The sequence below is a fragment of the Rhinopithecus roxellana genome, chromosome 5 (genome assembly GCF_007565055.1).
Source record: "Rhinopithecus roxellana isolate Shanxi Qingling chromosome 5, ASM756505v1, whole genome shotgun sequence".
Lineage (NCBI taxonomy): Eukaryota > Metazoa > Chordata > Mammalia > Primates > Cercopithecidae > Rhinopithecus > Rhinopithecus roxellana.
Genome location: NC_044553.1, coordinates 167,038,630 through 167,057,489, shown reverse-complemented (window position 1 = coordinate 167,057,489; position 18,860 = coordinate 167,038,630). Strand labels below are relative to the sequence as shown.

Genomic DNA, 18,860 nt, shown 5'->3' with positions numbered 1-18,860 from the left:
AGAGCCAAATCATGAATGAACTTCCATTCACAATTGCTTCAAAGAGAATAAAATACCTAGGAATCCAACTTACAAGGGATGTAAAGGACCTCTTCAAGGAGAACTACAAACCACTGCTCAGTGAAATAAAAGAGGACACAAACAAATGGAAGAACATACCATGCTCATGGATAGGAAGAATCAATATCGTGAAAATGGCCATACTGCCCAAGGTTATTTATAGATTCAATGCCATCCCCATCAAGCTACCAATGAGTTTCTTCACAGAACTGGAAAAAACGGCTTTAAAGTTCATATGGAACCACAAAAGAGCCCGCATTGCCGAGACAATTCTAAGTCAAAAGAACAAAGCTGGAGGCATCACGCTACCTGACTTCAAACTATACTACAAGGCCACAGTAACCAAAACAACATGGTACTGGTACCAAAACAGAGATATAGACCAATGGAACAGAACAGAGTCCTCAGAAATAATACCACACATCTACAGCCATCTGATCTTTGACAAACCTGAGAGAAACAAGAAATGGGGAAAGGACTCCCTATTTAATAAATGGTGCTGGGAAAATTGGCTAGCCATAAGTAGAAAGCTGAAACTGGATCCTTTCCTTACTCCTTATACGAAAATTAATTCAAGATGGATTAGAGACTTAAATGTTAGACCTAATACCATAAAAACCCTAGAAGAAAACCTAGGTAGTACCATTCAGGACATAGGCTTGGGCAAGGACTTCATTGCCAAAATTGACAAATGGGATCTCACTAAACTAAAGAGCTTCTGCACAGCAAAAGAAACTACCATCAGAGTGAACAGGCAGCCTACAGAATGGGAAAAAATTTTTGCAATCTACTCATCTGACAAAGGGCTAATATCCAGAATCTACAAAGAACTCAAACAAATTTACAAGAAAAAAACAAACAACCCCATCAAAAAGTGGGCAAAGGATATGAACAGACATTTCCCAAAAGAAGACATTCATACAGCCAACAGACACATGAAAAAATGCTCATCATCACTGGCCATCAGAGAAATGCAAATCAAAACCACAATGAGATACCATCTCACACCACTTAGAATGGCAATCATTAAAAAGTCAGGCAACAAGAGGTGCTGGAGAGGATGTGGAGAAATAGGAACACTTTTACACTGTTGGTGGGATTGTAAACTAGTTCAACCATTATGGAAAGCAGTATGGCGATTCCTCAAGGATCTAGAACTAGATGTACCATATGACCCAGCCATCCCACTACTGGGTATATACCCAAAGGATTATAAATCATGCTGCTATAAAGACACATGCACACATATGTTTATTGCGGCACTATTCACAATAGCAAAGACTTGGAATCAACCCAAATGTCCATCTGTGACAGACTGGATTAAGAAAATGTGGCACATATACACCATGGAATATTATGCAGCCATAAAAAAAGGATGAGTTTGTGTCCTTTGTAGGGACATGGATGCAGCTGGAAACCATCATTCTTAGCAAACTATCACAAGAACAGAAAACCAAACACCGCATGTTCTCACTCATAGGTGGGAACTGAACAATGAGATCACTTGGACTCGGGAAGGGGAACATCACACACTGGGGCCTATCATGGGGAGCGGGGAGGGGGGAGGGATTGCATTGGGGAGTTATACCTGATATAAATGACGAATTGATGGGTGCTGACGAGTTGATGGGTGCAGCACACCAACATGGCACAAGTATACATATGTAACAAACCTACACGTTATGCACATGTACCCTAGAACTTAAAGTATAATAAAAAAAAAAAAAATACAAAGACTGGGCGTGGTGGCTCACCCCTGTGCCTGTAATCCCAGCACTTTGGGAGGCCGAGGCAGGCAGATCACAAGGTCAAGAGATCGAGATCATCCTGGCCAACATGGTAAAACCCTGTTTCTACTAAAACTACAAAAATTAGCTGGGCGTGGTGGCGCCTATAGTCCAGCTACTCGGGAGGCTGCGACAGGAGAATCGCTTGAACCCGGGAGGCAGAGGTTGCAGTGAGCCAAGATTGCGCCACTGCACTCCAGCCTGGCGACAGAGTGAGATTCTGTCTAAAAAAAAAAAAAAAATTAGCTGGGTGTGGTGGCACACGCCTGTAATCCCAGCTACTCAAGGGGCTGAGGCAGGAGAATTGTTTAAACCCAGGAGACAGAGGCTGCAGTGAGCTGAAATCGTGCCACTGCACTCCAACCTGAGTAACAGAGTGAGACCCTGTCTCAAAAAAAACCTAAATACATAAAAGATTGTGGGATTAAAGTATATGATAATCAGGGCTTGCATATATAAGCTCTTGTTACCTGAATCTTGGAGAATGGCATTGTTGGTACCCACAGTTTAAGCTAAAAATATTGGCCCAGCACCAAAACTGGAATAAGGGGCCAGGCATGATGGTTCACACCTGTAATCCCAGCACTTGGGGAGGCCAAGGCAGGAGGATTCCTTGAGCCCAGGAGTTCGAGGTTACAGTGAGCTGTAATGGTGCCACTGCACTCCAGCCTGGGTGACAGACTGTGACCCTGTCTCAAAAAAAAAAAAAAAAAAAAAAAGGAATAAAACCCAAATGTCAAATGGAAGTGAAGGTATCTTTATATTGACATAGCTATGAGGTTGCCCTTCAAAAAGACTTTGTTAAAGCTTGACCTTCGGTGAACACAGCCTCTAGCAAAAGCCCGGAGCCACCTGCACCCTTTTGTGAGGTAGTTCTGGATGCCATTCCTAGCCCTGGAACTGCTTGCAGGCATATAAATTGTAGCTGCAGCTGTTTTTGATATGGAAGGCCAGATGGGGGCTAGTTTTTGAGCTGTTTCAGAAGCCAATTCATGGACCTGTGGAATCAGGACCACATTTGCTAATAATCTGTTGTGGCATTTTAAAAATTATTTGCTATTGTATGATTCAAGATTAACCCAAACCTTTAGAGGGAATGGGTGAGTAAAAGTAATAGATGGTAAAAAAGATTCAAGGTCCCAATTTTTAATCTCATAGGGAGGTCCTTGCAGATTCCTCCTGTGCAGTCTTTCAAATGGTTCTTTAATGGACTTTTTAGTTACCAGATGATAACCTCTTCTACGATATTCCCATTAAAAGCAATAAAATCGTAGCCAGAACCTACCTCAGTTCTGCATTTTTGATACTGTGAATGGGATTGTAAGAAGAAGCTATAAAAAAGAGAAAATACCTTTCACAAGTATTTCTGCGTGTACCATGTCCATCATATTGATTCAAAATGTGTAAACTTTAAAGAAGGTAATACATGCATGTGGTAAAACAAATTGTAAATGGCAGTAAAAGGTATCAAATGAGAAATAAATGTCTCGCTTCTCATCTCCCATCCCAACATAAAGCCCAGTTCCTGTCCTAAATGTTAATAGTTTTATGACTAACCTTCTCTAAACATTTGATGTGTATATCTTACATCTATTCTTTTATTTAAAAGTGTGCACCAACAGGATTGTACCTAACACACTGTTCTGAATTTTTGTTTCTTTCACAAATGTATCATGGAATTCTTTCCATACCCACACACACCGACCTAGCTCATTCTTTTTTGAGTCACTTGGTGTTCCATTGTGTAGATAGCCAGTGTTACAACCATCTTAAGCAATGTTCTATGGATGGACATTTAGGTGAGTTTTTTTCTCTCTATTTTAAAAAAATCGGCAGATAATATCCTTGTTACAAACATTTTTGTATACTTACAGAAGTCTATCTCTCAAGTAGTTTCCTAGAAGTAGAGATTTTGGGTCAGGGTGTATGGGCATTTAAAGTTTTGGCCGTGTAATCAAATTGCCCTCCAACATGGTTGAGTCTGTTTACATTCCCACCAGCAATGCCATGGATATTTGCTTGCTTACCCTCCTGGCAATACTTGCAATATTAAACGTTTGCTAATTTGGATGGTCAGGATGATCCCACTGTGGCTTTGATTTTCATTTCTTGAATTATAAGTAAGGCAAAGCATCTTCTCATTTGTTTATGGAGTACTTGCACTTGGTTTTCTGTGAATTGCCTATTTATTATTCTTTGCTTTTCTGTTGTGCTATTTGCCCTTGTCTGCTGTGTAAACATTCAGTTCCTACTACGTGGCAACCACTGTGCTAGACTCTTAAACTGTAATGGTGATGAAATCTTTTGGAGCTGGCAGTGTATTAGGAGACAAACATTGATCAAATAATTCTCTCAGTAAGTGTATGGACAAACTGAATTAAACTGAATTAAATGCCTTGAAAGAAAGGTTCTTGCAGCTCTTAGACCATGGCAGGGAAGAGAAGGGCCTGGACTGGGGGTGGGAGAAGACTGCCCTGGAAAAATGGACATCTAAAGAGTGAATAGGGCCAGGCGCAGTAGCTTACACCTGTAATCCCAGCACTTTGGGAGGCCAAGGCAGGAGGATTGCTTGAGCTTAGGAATTCAAGACCCAGCCTGGGCAACATGGTGAAACCCCCATCTCTACAAAACATACAAAAATTAGCCGACTCTGTTGGTGTGCACCTGTGGGAAGCTGAGGCAGGAGCATTGCTTGAGCCTGGGAGGAGGAGGTTGCAGTGAACAGTAAGCCATGATCGTGCCACTGCACTCCAGCCTGGGAGGCAGGAGTGAAACCTTGTTTTAAAAAAAAAAAAAAAAAGAGAGAGAGAGAGAAAGAAGAAGAAGAAGAAGAATGAATGAATGAATGAATGAATAGGACTTGGAGTTGAGGGAGGAGCATTTCTGGAAGAAGGGACAGCACTGTGGAGGAAAGATGATGTTGTAGGTGGGCTAAAAGAAGGCCCAGGAGCAGAGCACAGAGAGAAGAACAGTGATGCAAGATGAGGCTGGGCTGCAGCATCTGGGGGAGGAGGCCTCTATAGTGGGATATATATATATATATATATATATATATATATATATATTTTTTTTTTTTTTTTTTTTTTTTTTTTTTTTTGAGACGGAGTCTTGCTCTGTCAGCCAGGTTGGAGTGCAGTGGCTTGATCTCGGCTCACTGCAAGCTCCGCCTCCCAGGTTCATTCTCCTGCCTCAGCCTCCCAAGTAGCTGGGACTACAGGTGCCCACCACCATGCCCGGCTAATTTTTTGTATTTTTAGTAGAGACGGAGTTTCCCCGTGTTAGCCAGGATGGTCTCGATTTCCTGACCTTGTGATCCGCCTGCCTCAGCCTCCCAAAATGCTGGGATTTCGAGCCATCGTTGGTGATCTAATCTACATTCTGAAAACATTCTAGCTGAACAGAAGAGAAACAGGAAGATTAGAAGATATTTTATTAGTCCAGATGAGATCTCATGGTAGCCTGACCCTGGATCATGGCAGTGGACATGAAGAGAGGCGGAGGTGGTTAAATAAAATTTGATAATGGGTTAGATTTCGGGGGATAGGAAGAGAGGAGGTATCCAGGATGATTCCTGGGATTGTGATTACATGGATGGTGGTACCATTTACTGAGATAAGAAACACTGAGGCTGGGGTTGGCTGGGTTCAGCCTTAGACAAGACATCTGACTGAAGCTGGCAAGGAGGTAATTACATATGAAATTCTAAGGGCAGAGGCAAAGTTTGGCCTGTCGACATAAATTTGTGAGTCATTCGTATACGGTAGTTGAAATCATGGTCCTAGGAAACTGCTCATTAAAGGAATACAGTGCCTGAAGCAGGTCTACTCATTCCTTAAGAAATTCTGATATTTCATAGCCAGGTAGAGAAACATGAGACAGAAAAGAAAACAGAAATGAGCAGCCTGAGAGCAGGAGGAAAGCAAGGGGAGTGTGGTGTCCCAGAAGCCAGGGGAAGAGTTTCAGATAGGATGGAATAGTGCCAAGTGCTGCCACGACATCTGAAAAGAAGAGGCCTGGGAAACACCCATTGGATGTAGCCACGTGGGGGTCTTGGTGACACTAATTTTAAATTTCCTCAGTGGAATGATAGGGGCAGGAGCCAGATTGGAGATTGTTAAGGAATTAGTGGGAAGTGAGAAAATGGTAGATATTGTATGGACCACTGCTGGGCTCCCCCTGCAGACTCCACACTGGGCTGGCTGGTGCCATGGATGCAGGGAGGGCAAAGCTGCAGACATTTCACTACTGAGTTACAAGATCAATTCAGCTTATTGAGTGGCAAAAAAGGGTCAAGGGTAGAAAATGAGGAAGAATAGATTTGGGGCTAGTCTTTATGAAGAGCCACACTTCTTCAAAAGTGATCCGGCTGGGCGCAGTGGCTCACACCTGTAATCCCAGCACTTTGGGAGGCTGAGGCGGGCAGATCATCTGAGGTCAGGAGTTCAAGACCGGCCTGACCAACATGGTGAAATCCCGTCTCTACTAAAATATAAAAATTAGCAGAGCGTGGTGGCGGGTGCCTGTAATCTTAGCTACTCGGGAGGCTGAGGCAGGAGAATCGCTTGAACCTGGGAGGCGGAGGTTGCAGTGAGCTGAGATCACACCATTGCACTCCAGCCTGGGCAACAAGAGTGAAACTCCATCTCAAAAAACAAAGGACCTTCTCTAAACCAGTCCTCCATTGGCTTGTGGGTTTCCAGGTGCCAAGGGTAGCTGAAAAAGTTCTATTTCCAGATGCCACCCTTTCTTCTCCTGGGAACTCCAACACCTTGTTCCTTGCCCCCTTCTCCTTTCATACCACCTTCGTGAATACAGACTCGAAATCACAGGTCTGACCCCAATGGGCCTCATGAACTTGAACAAGTTCCCTCCCATCTCTGAGCCACTCTAAAAAATGGGGATTATAACATCTGCTCTTCAATGTTGTGATGATTAAATTTGACAGTGCATGTGGGGTATCTAACACTACCCACAGCCTCAGATGCTCAGGAAGTCAGAAAGGTCATAGAAATGAATGAAGCTGACCAGGTAAGGAGAAAATCATGTGACCCTCTTGGCTTTAGCTTTGCCACTTGTACTAGACATGTAAGTAGAGAGAATTATAAGAAAAATTCTGGGCCAGGTACAGTGACTAACACCTGTAATCCCAGCACTTTGGGAGGCTGAGGCAGGCGGATCGCTTGAGCTCAGGAGTTTGAGACCAGCCTGGGCAACATGGCAAAACCCCATCTCTTAAAAAAAAATTAATAATAATAATAATATATATATATATCACACGTCTCATATATATATATATATATAACACACACACACACACACACACAGATTAGCCAGGTGTGTTGCGTGCCTGTAGTCCCAGCTACTCAGAAGGCTGAAGCAGGAGGATTCCTTGAGCCCAGGAGGTTGAGGCTGCACTGAGCCAGGATGACACCACTGCACTCCAGCCTGTGTGATAGAGCAAGACCCTGTCTCAAAAAAAAGGTGGGGTGGGGGGGAGAAAAAATTGGATAAGAAAAAGAACAATGGAAGTATGATAAATGATATAAATCACCCATATTCACAAATAAAGGGGTAAAAAACTGAGACTTAGCCTCAGTGTTGGGGGGCAACAGGGAGGGGTGAGGACTGGGGCAAATCAGAGCATGTAGGGCCCATCAGAGAGGAGCAGCCATCCTGGGCTCCAGCCGATTACTGCAACAAGGGAGTGTGAAGCCAATGTTAACATGTCTTCCTGGTTTATAAGAGAAGCCAGAACTCTAAATTTTTTTATGTAAAATATTTCAATTCTTAAATTTGGGCTCAGTTATTTTTTTTAATAACACCAGAGAAGCCAAACTAAACCCATCTATGGGCCAAAATCAGCTCGTGGGCTGCCAATGTGCAACCTCTCACCTAAATAATGGTATATAATATAAATCCGTTTCCCTTCCCCCCTTTTTTCTCTTCCTCCTCTTTCTCCTTTCCCTCCCAGCTTCCACATCCTTTTCACCTAAGCAGCCCCCACCCTGCATTTCTATACTAAGTCCAAGTGATAGAAGGGATTAGAGTGGGTTGAAGAAGTGATGAAGCCCAAGGCAATGTCATCTAGATGCCTAATGGTGCCCCAGGGCCTGGCACATAGTGGATCCTAACAAAAACCTTGATGAATGAAGAAGCCAGAAACTAGGGGAGTCAGTTCTGTTTCTTGTGCACACCCTGGGCTTACCCGAAGAACTGTCTCATTTTTCTCAACAGCCTTGCGAAGTCGTTCTGGACGCTCCATCATCAATGGGAACTGGGCAATTGATCGACCAGGAAAATACGAGGGCGGAGGGACCATGTTCACCTACAAGCGTCCAAATGAGATTTCGAGCACTGCTGGAGAGTCCTTTTTGGCCGAAGGTCCCACCAATGAGATCTTGGATGTCTACGTGAGTTTGGATGTTTCTGGACTGTTCTTTGGATTTTGAATCTTGTCACTTCAAAGGAACATACTCTGAACAAATAAGCAACAAATCATTGCCCATATTCAGTAAAAACCCTTTGAGCAGAGTCTGTTGGAGGCACCCCTTGAATGCTTGGCATTTATCTTTGCCTTTACTTCTGAATGGGCCTAGCTCATAGAAACCTCCAGCTCCCCCAGATGCTTGTTACCTTCGGAGTTTATTGACCCAGTAAAACCAACTTTACTTGTTGAACCAAATCAGAGGCAAAACATGCCCTTTATTCCATGAGCATTGGATCTCCTCCAGGCACTTTCCTTATAATGCTAATTTGGCATGTTTTCTTTTTATGGCAAAAGAAAGCAAGAGCCTAAAGGAAGGCAGGACCGCTCCCAGCTCCCAGCCCTGTTCAAACTCTGAGAGCAAATGAAGAAAGGAGAGCTCCAGAGCCCTCCAGATGAAACAATAAAGCTCAGAGTCACAGTACAGAGGTTTACTAGAAGCTCCCTGCTTCATAGAAGACAAAACCTTAATTTATTTTATGTGAAACTGAAACATTAAATTGCTCAAGAGTTTTAAATGGTCTTTATGTTTAAGGAAACCACTAGAATCCAGTCTTCTTAAAAGATCAAGAAATAAAGGGTGATAAGAAATAAAAACTTGAAATAACATTTGGATAAAAAGAATGAGATCACCCATGAGTATACACATTCTTTCTGTCCCCAAAGCAAAGCTGATTAACATATTTGCTGTGTCAGAATTTTAGAAATATTATTAATTGCATTGTCATTACTTCTCCACCTACACAGGGTTCTATGTCCTTTCCTCTTGGGCCTAGTGGATTTGAAATTACAAAGGAAGTCTTGTTGTAGATTTTGGATTTTTTTTTTTTTTTAGACTGTCCAGTTGGTTGGTTGACTGCGAATCCATTTCAAATGGCATCAGAGGTAAAAATTCAGGTTGTTAAAGGCCTACCATGGGTGGTCTAGGAATGGAAGCCAACAGCAATTTCATAAACGGGACAAGGTTTTGCACTGGCAGAATGCTCAGGCAGAAGAGGCACCGGAGAGGGAGGGAGGATTTCCAGCTGCAGACCGAGAGGAAGATTGTGTGAAAAGGGAGTAAGGGGATGAGGGATACACAGCAGGAACCTGAGGTCACACAACTGTGTCCCTCGGGATTCGGTGCCCACCTCCATGTTTCTGCAACGCCGATGGTTTGATATTGGTTCTTGGGTAGGAGAATCCCAGGGGTTTTCAGGTCTGCCTTCCTGTGGGTGACTTATAAAATGAAGACCCATTTCGTCAGTAGGGAGTGGGTAAGAGGAAGTGGGTAAGGGAGTGGTAAACAGGAAGAACAGACACAGGACCCACTATGCAGGAGAGACTCAGAGATGCTTCTAGCTGGAAAGGATCTTTGAGAGCGACATGATTCTAACCTCTTCCTTTCCCAAGGAGGAAATCAAAAACTGCGGGGCAAAGGGGCTCGCTCTAGGTTACACAGCTGGTCAGCAGGAGAGCTGCTTTGTAAAGCAGCGGAGACAGAGACATCAAACCTGACCGTGGCTCCTTGCACAGCTCATATTTACACTGTGGGTTCTCATTCTGCTGCTCGGTTTAGCCCACCACCCTGCTTCCCATCAGGAAAGCCATGGGCAGCAAGGACTGTGTGCTCAAAATCCGATAAGGAGGGACGTTTTCTGTTGGGCCATGCTCATTTAATAAGTTTTCAGCCCAGTTAATGTTCAGCTGCTGACTTCCACAGCCCTATGTAGATTCCTGCTTGCTGTCCTATTTTTGTCATCATTCCTAAGAGGTATGACCCAGCAAGATTTGGGTCCCTTCTACCTGCTTTCCTGACCCCATTTCTTTGTGTTTCTGGGGCTTTCCGTGAATGAGAGGGACAGACCTGGGGGCCAGCCTCACCAGCCAGGTCAAGAACTTTGAAGGAACCTGAAGGATCCCGGGGTGACTCTGTCCAGAAGGTCTGCTGCTTATTTGCATGACTTTATCGCGCCACCTAGTGTTAAAACAGGTCTCCTGCAATGTACACGTATTTATCTGTGTTGGACGTTTCGAGAGCACTGAGCAAAATCTAAGGACAGAAAGGTTCTGCTACCATTGTTCCATCTTCTCCTTTGGAGTTTAGAAAGTCTTGACTCTTAGGTTGCTTTTCTTCTGATTTGCTCAGCCTAAGTTCTTCATTCTTCAAAAGTAAATGATAAAAAGCCATCTGGAAATAACTTCGTTTAATCTGCCACAGGTTCACTGATGTTACTAGATGCGTTACTAGAGTGAACCAAAACAGTCATTTATCAGTAGTTCTGCAAATGCCACTGAAACCCAAGCCAGCAGGAGAAGCGATGTGAGTACGTGCCAAGTGCAGTAACACTGATTTTTGTGTCAGCAGATGATACACCAGCAGCCAAACCCAGGCGTGCACTACGAGTACGTGATCATGGGGACCAACGCCATCAGCCCCCAGGTGCCACCCCACAGGAGACCAGGTAGAATCCCTTGTCTTGTGGCCAGAGACTCTGGTCATTTCCTTGTAAGCCTTCTCTCTCTCTCAATTCTTGTGCATCCAACACAGAGAAAATCCAGGGACGCATATTTCAAAGCCAAGGGGCCTTGACATTGGAGCAGGCTCCACCGTTTGTCTGAGCCTTGGAACTGTTTCATTTACTCTATTCAAAAATGGCATGAGCATCCTGGGTCTGCCCTGCCGGTTCAACATTTGAAATGCTTTATACTAGTTTCCAGGCCAGGCAAGGGGGCTCATGCCTGTAATCCTAGCACTTTGGGATCTAGCAGATGGACCGCTTGGACCCGGGGGTTCGAGACCAGCCTGGTTTTGTAGAAACCCCTGTCTCCACAAAAAAAATACAGAAATGAGCCAGACATGGTGGTGTGTGCCTACCATCCCAGCTACTCAGGAGGCTGAGGTGGGAGAATCATCTGAGCCCAAGGAGGTTGGGGCTGCAGTGAGCTGTGATCGCACCACTGCACTCCAGCCTGGACGACAGAGTGAGACCCTATCTCAAAATTAAGAAAAAACAATTCACATTTACTCTCTTAAAGTTCTGGAGGTTAGAAGTATGAAATGGGTTTCACTTGGACAAAATGAAGGTGTCATCAGGGCCACTCTCTCTCCGGAGGCTCTAGGAGAGAACCCACTTCCTTGCCTTTTCCAACTTCTAGGAGCCATTTGCCTTCCTTGGTTTCACCTTCAAAGCCATCAGGGTGGCCCTTTCAGATCTCTCTCTGACCCTGGCCTCATCACATCTCCTCTCTGACTCTCATCTTCCTCTCTCTTTCCTTTATAAGGACGCTTGAGATTATACTGGGCCCACCCAAGTCATCCAGGATAATCTCTCCTTCTCAAAATCTATAATTTAGTCTCACCTGCAAAGTCCCTTTTTGCTATGTAAGGTAGTATGTTCACAGATTCCAGGGACTGGGATGTGGACATCTTTAGGGGGCCATTATCTGTCTACTGTATGCCTTTTCTCTTGGTTCCCCTTTTGTTTCTGTTAATAATACTTTGACCTATAAGACAAGAATAATGAGTTCACACCTAACAATCCATGTTGAGTCTTCCTGGTGGGCTCTGCTTATGGACAGAGCGGGCAGCTTTCTCTCAGCTGGCACTGGGCATGGGACTGCTCTCTGAGTCTGCAGACATTTCTCTACCAGAGGATGATGGAGCCCACCACCCAAATGCAGACAGTCTTTTCCTTCCTTAAAATAGGAAGGTCTGCGGAAGTATTCATGGCAATTATACCTCACACACACTGAGTCCTTGCTGTGTGCAAGGGCTTAGAAACTGCTGTGCTGAGCACTTTGCATAGATTCGTTCTTTGAATTCTCATGACAGAGGGAGGTACTTGGAGGGAAGTACTATTATTAGCCTTATTTTAAGAGTAAGGAAATGGAAGCTTAGGTAGAGTAAGTTGATAACTGTCCTGGTCCCACACCTGGGCAGTGACCTGAGGAGGGCCCGTGTGACCATACTTTGTGCTTGTTATATGGCTGAGACGTTACTTGGTCCAATCCCTATCCTAGAAGAAAATAAAGGTACAGATGCCAAACCTGCCCATCCAAAGTTCAGGGATAACCAGGTTATCTGATTGCTACAGACTGGGGAGGACAACAGCCGGTGCGTCCCCAGCACATGGGGTGGGTCTGTTGTCCAAACTCCAAGTCAGCAAAGTGTGCAACAGAAAATTTTTATGTCATGTCCAGAAGCAATCCACAGTTTGAGAAACCAAGTTTGGATAAGATTTCTGGGGTCTGGTTTGCTGGTTTACAGGGATAAGATTGCTGGTTTACAGGGATAACCGGACAGACTATTTGAGATCTATCAGGATGATGATGATTTCTGTCAGACCTGATGGGTCTCAGCTCATGAATAGCATGGGGGTTCTGGGATCAGCTCCGTGGGACAGGGCAGGTCTAGAGGGGTCACCTGTAAAAAGTTAGTAAGCAGGGGCATTGTGACCAGGCTTCCTCTTCCATGTCACTGGAGTCCAGAGGCAGAGTTGGAATCTAGCTCTACACCTTCTTGCTGTGTACCCTCAGGTGAGTCAGCAACCTCTCTGATTCCCAGTGTACAAAATAGAAGAAAAACCCTACAAGGTGGTGTTTGGCACAGGAGAGGACATGGTAAGAGACTGAATAAATTTGTTGTCCATCCTCGCGTAGAGCCCAGAACAAGGCACTGAAAAGACTTTTTAAATTTTTTTGTCCAACAACATCTTGGACAGTTCTCATTTATATCAACATACCAGGTCCTGATTTTGTTGGTCATATTTGCATGTCATATTTGAAGCCATGAAGCATAATAGCCAACTAAGTAAGAAAGCCCTGGCAAAAAGCTGAGAGGCCTGGTGTGGTGGATCACGCCTGTGATCCCAGCACTTTGGGAAGCCGAGGTGGGCAGATTGCTTGAGCCCAGGAGTTCGAGACCAGCCTGGACGTATGGCGAAACCCCATCTCTGCTAAAAGTACACAAAGTAGCTGGATGTAGTGGCACTCACCTGTAATCCCAGGTACTCAAGAGACTGAGACACAAGAATCACTTGAACCTGGGAGACACAGGGTGCAGTGAGCCTTCTGCACTCCAGCCTGGGTGACAGAGTAAGACTGTCTCAAAAAAAAAAAAAGTGCTGAGAAAGCCCTAATTATTGTCGGTGTTGTTGCTGTTATTGCTGAAATGGGGTCTTGCGATGTTGCCCTGGCTGATCTTCAACTGCTGGGCTCAAGCAATCCTCCCACCTCAGCCTCCCAAAATGTTGGGATTACAGGCATGAGCCACCTCACCCACCTGCCTTGTAGTTGTTTTTTTTTTTTTTTTTTTTTTTTTTGAGATGGAGTCTCGCTCTGTCACCCAGGCTGGAGTGCAGTGGCTCGATCTCGGCTCACTACAAGCTCTGCCTCCTGGGTTTACGCCATTCTCCTGCCTCAGCCTCCCAAGTAGCTGGGACTACAGGCGCCCGCCACCACGCCCGGCTATTTTGTATTTTTAGTAGAAACGGGGTTTCACTGTGTTATCCAGGACAGTCTTGATCTCCTGACCTTGTGATCCACCCACCTCGGCCTCTGAAAGTGCTGGGATTACAGGTGTGAGCCACTGCGCCCGGCCACCCCCTTGTAGTTTTAACTGTGTTCTACAGTAACCCTAGAATTTGCCTCCTTATTTTGTATTAAAATGATACATACTTGAACAATATTCAGTCAAAATAGAAATATATACAGTCAAAAGCAACTGCCACATAATTGCCAAAACTTGGAAGCCACCAAGAAGTCCTTCAATAGGTGGATAGGTAAAAACTAATGGAATATTATTTAGGGCTAAAAATAAATGAGCCATCATCACGTCACAAAGAGACATGGAGAAACCTTCCATGCATATTACTAAATGAAAGAGGCCAATCTGAAAAGACTACCTATTGTTTGATTCCAAGTATATGACATTCTAGAAAAGTTAAAACTATGGAGACAGCAAAAAGATCAGTGGTTGCCAGGGGCTGGGAGGACAGAGGGATGGACAGGTGGAACACAGAGGATTTCAGGGCAGTGACTCTACTCTGTGTGATACTACACTGGCGGATGCCTGTCACTGTGCTCTTGTCCAGACCCACAGAGTGTGCACCCCCAGGTGTGAACCCTCGTATGGACTGTGAACTCTAAACGATAATGACGTGTCCGTGTAGGGTCATCAGTCACACATGTACCACTCTTATGTGGGATGATGGTAGTTAGGGACCCTGTGCCTGTGTGGTGGGAGGAGGTGTATGGGAACTCTGTTCTTTCTACTCACTTTTGCTGTGAACCTAAAACTGTTCTAAAAAAATAGTCTATTAAAAAAAAAAAATCAACAGCTCCCAACCCCGTGCCCTTCCCAGAGGGAGTCTAACCCTTTGGTGGGATTTTGCCTAGCCCTTTTCTATGCATACACAAACATGTTTCCAGTCATTAGAATCATCATCTACAATCTCAGAAGTGCAAGGAACATTGCATATTATTATTTTCCATGAGTCAATTTAAATCTGACCTCAACTTCACCCTTGTTTGAAACCGGTAGATAATTCAATCGCAGTCTGCTTGGGGGTTACACACACACACACACACACACACACACACACACACACATTCTCACTCCAGATATAAGGAAAGATCTAGAGTCTTAGACAAGCCAAAGTATTGGCTGGACCCCCCGGTGGTCTGTCCGTACTGATTCCGCTGAGGTGCCACCAGGAGCTGCCTCATGGGGCCTTCAGGTTAGGGCTCTGCTCCTTCCAACCTGCATGAGGGGCACAGGAAGCTGGTGAGGCTGGCAGCCAGGCCCCCTCTCCCACTGCAAGTGTGGCTTCCTCCTGGGACACTGGACATTGGTACACCTAAGGATCCATGTCACTCAGGAAACCCAAGACTCCAGACTCCTACCTCTCCTCCACCTTGAAAACCTCTCTCTTTTTTTTCTCCCTCTCGCTCACTAACTCTCTGTCTCTGTCTCTCTCTCTGTCTATCCCTCTCTGACTCTCTGTCTCTCTCTTTTGCTCTCTCTTTCTCGCTTTCTCTCTCACACTTGGTTTCTCTGTCTCTTGCTCTCTGTCTCTCTGTTTCTTGCTCTCTGTCTCTGTCTCTCTTGCTCTCTGTCTCTGTCTCTCTCTTGCTCTCTGTCTCTGTTTCCCTTGCTCTCTGTCTCTCTCACTGTCTGTCTCTCTCGCTGTCTCTCTCGCTTTCTGTCTCTATCTCTCTCTGTCTCTCTTGCTCTCTGTCTCTCTCGCTTTCTGTCTCTGTCCCTCTCTGTCTCTCTTCCTCTCTGTCTCTGTCTCTCCTGCTCTGTCTCTGTCTCTCTTGCTCTCTGTCTCTGTCTCTCTCTCTCTCTCTCTCTCTCTCTCTCTGTCTCTTGCACTCTCTCTCTCTCTCTCTCAAAATGTGCCCTCCTCCTCTCACTGGGCTGGCCCCTCAAGGACATCCACTTTACTCTTAATGAAAGCCTAGGCTTGCACTCCTGGGAGGGAAAGCTGCTGACCTCTAGCAGCTTTTGTTTTCTGTCCTGCACAAAAACAAAGCAATAACATCTAAGGACTTGGCTACTCTTTCAAACTGGAGGAGGAGGTGGAGGAATAAAGATAGAAAATCAAATACAAATTAGTATCTCAAAAAAGTGACCTGCCACACTTTTGTGTATGTGTGTGTGTTATGCTTTTTTCTTTCACCAAGCAATATTCAGTAATTTCTTCATGTCAGAATGTATATTTGCTGCATTCTTTTCAAAAATCACATAGTATTCCATTTTGTACTTGTAGCATAACGTAGTTTAACCAGTACCACTGGTGAACATTTGTGTCTGTTCTACTGTTGTGCGATTTCAAATAATACCTCAGTAACCATACTTGTATATTCAGATTTATGTAAAAGAAAATATTTGTGGAACAGATGTGCTAGATACTGAATTGTTAGGTCAAAGGGTATGTGCATTTAAAATTTGGATAGATAATGCCAGATTGCCCTCCAAAACCATGCGTCTATTTGCAGGCTCATCCATAGTGACTGGAAGTGTATTTTCCTGCACCTTCAACAGGAGTTAAGGGATTTAAGGGTTTCCAAACTTTCCAATCTTTGGTGTTGGATAAATAGAGGTGGTGGTGGTGTTCTTTTCATATGTATTTATGGAGTTAGGAGTAAAGTTGAGGATTTTTGCATGGGTTTTAGCTGTTTGTGTTTCTTTTTATGTGAACTGTCTGTGGCTCACAACTACTATTCCTACTGCAACTGCAACGTTCATCTTTGTCTTATTGATTTTCAAAAGTGCTTTGCATGTGACGGAAAGCACTAGTGGGTGTCCGCTTATTTTAAACAGATGTGCTTATGTGCTGTGACTTAGAAATGATGTCATGCTACATAGCGTCTAATGTCGAAGCAGTTTCCTCTTTACAACCCAGGGTCTAAACTGATCCTGATTCTGTGTGTGCACGCTCACCTCTTCTAGGGGACCCCTTCAATGGCCAGTTGGTGACAGAAGGCAGGAGCCAGGAGGAGGGAGAAGAGAAAGGGAGGAACGAGGAGAAGGAAGACCTGCGTGGGGAGGCCCCTGAGATGTTCACCTCAGAATCGGCACAGACCTTCCCAGTCAGGCATCCGGACAGATTTTCTCCCCGTCGACCAGACAACTTGGTGCCACCAGCACCGCAGCTCCCACGGCGCAGCCGGGATCACAACTGGAAGCAGCTTGGGACGACAGAATGCTCCACGACCTGTGGGAAGGGTGAGCCTGTGTGGGGGACGTGTGGATCCCTGCAGAACCCTAAGCAAGGAGTGTGTGGGTGGCCCAAGGCAGTGGTCCCTGGCTTTTTTGGCACCAGGGACTGGTTTTGTGGAAGACGATTTTCCATGGATGGTGGCGGGGTGGGGGGGATGGTTTCAGGATGAAACTGCCCTATCGCAGATCATCAGGCGTTGCAGTCTCATAAGGAGTGCACAACCTAGATCCCTTGCCCGCACAGTTCCCAATAGGGTTCACGCTCCTATGAGAATGTAACGCCACCACTGATCTCGCCCACCCACCGGTCACCTCCTGCTGTGTGACCTGGTTCCTAACAGGCCATGGACTGGTACCGACTGGGGGCCCCTGGCCCAAGGGACATGGCAAAGCCTTAGCTCTGTGAGCCTGTCTGTGAGATGGCTGACGGGTGTGACGGATTGTGTTGGGCCCCCAAGACCACCCTCAGGCTTACTGATTGGCTCAAAGGACTTACAAGGCCCAGAAGAGCTGTTACAATTCATCACAGTCAAAGGACAGGGATTCGAGTTAATAAAGGAAAAGGCGCATTGAAAAAGTCCAGGAGATGCCAGGCGCCAACTTCCAGGTGTCCCCTCCAGCAGAGTCACACAGGGATGCACTTAATTCTCTCAGAAACGATGTAACTCAGAGACTGAGAACACATGCCAAGTACTGCCAACCAGAGATGCTCATCCGAGCTTTGGTGTCCAGGTTTTTACCGGGGTCTCTCATCTAGGTATGCAAGCTCCCACATGAGTGACACTAGCTACTCTCCCTTTACCACCCCAGAAGCCAAACCAATACCACGGGGCCCAAGACCTCAGGCATAAAAGAACTCTTATCAGGTGGCATATTCCAAAGACTTAGAGGTTCTCTCTCAGGAGCTGGTCAAGGGCCTGTCTTTGGCATATGCAGGGTTTGAGCAACTCAGGCCTGCTGCGCACATATATTCATTAATAAACAGAATACACTCATATACTTCAAGATCTAAAATTTAATCTCCAAGTCAGGGTTGTGGAAGACTTACACAAATCCCAGCTGAAACTCATTCTCAAATCTCAGGATTTCAGGAAAAAAAAAAAAAAAAAAGCATACTTTGGGGCCTTGGCATGTTAGTTAGCTGACTTTTGCACTGACCAGCACTCACAACTGCCATACTATCCCAGTAAAATCCCAAGCCTGTATTCATCCATTATTCCAACCTGATCAGCTAGGACCACCAAGGACAAACCTGAAGCCCAACAGAGTCAGCTTTATTGACCCCTCACAACAAGGGAGTCCACACAGCAGGGGAAGCATGGGGTGTCTCTCCAAACAAAAGAAAACATAGAGTTGTAGGATTTGGAAGAAGGATACAGTTTAGGTGAAATTTAAATAAAGCAGGGTTGTCATAGGCTGAAAGCAAAACATGGCAGTGTTACAGGGGTCACATCAGGATGATGACGTGGACCCAGGGTCCCGTTTCCTTGAAAACTCTGAAGTTAAGATAGATGTGGAATGTGGTGTCCAGAAACCCTTTATCTGACATTCCAGACCAGGTTGATTTCCAGGTTGAAAATCAGTGCTGCTTCTGTTTCAAGCTGACTTGTTGCAAAGATACACCTATGAACTGTGTAGTTATAATTTCCTTCATATATATGATAATGGCCTCCTGTTTGTAGTAAAGTCCTGTTTGATCCCCTGAAACAGCTGTTCTTTGAGGGGAGGGAGGTTGCTAAAGAAACAGGAAGACTGTATCCCCCAGGAATCTCCACAAACTGGGGAACTGTGTGATATCCCAGAGCGTTGGTTTGGGGTGGTT

At 45.0% G+C, this 18,860-nt stretch overlaps 1 protein-coding gene across 2 annotated transcripts in view; it reads left to right on the top strand.

Annotated features, from left to right (window-relative positions):
- Nucleotides 1–18,860, top strand: part of THSD4 (thrombospondin type 1 domain containing 4) — a 702,136-nt gene that overhangs the window by 640,480 nt on the left and 42,796 nt on the right. For both annotated transcript variants that reach the window (XM_030929758.1, XM_030929757.1), the window contains exons 9-11: nucleotides 8,082–8,257; nucleotides 10,679–10,775; nucleotides 16,769–17,044. In XM_030929758.1, the coding sequence (XP_030785618.1) occupies nucleotides 8,082–8,257; nucleotides 10,679–10,775; nucleotides 16,769–17,044 (549 nt within the window). The remainder of the gene's footprint in view (nucleotides 1–8,081; nucleotides 8,258–10,678; nucleotides 10,776–16,768; nucleotides 17,045–18,860) is intronic.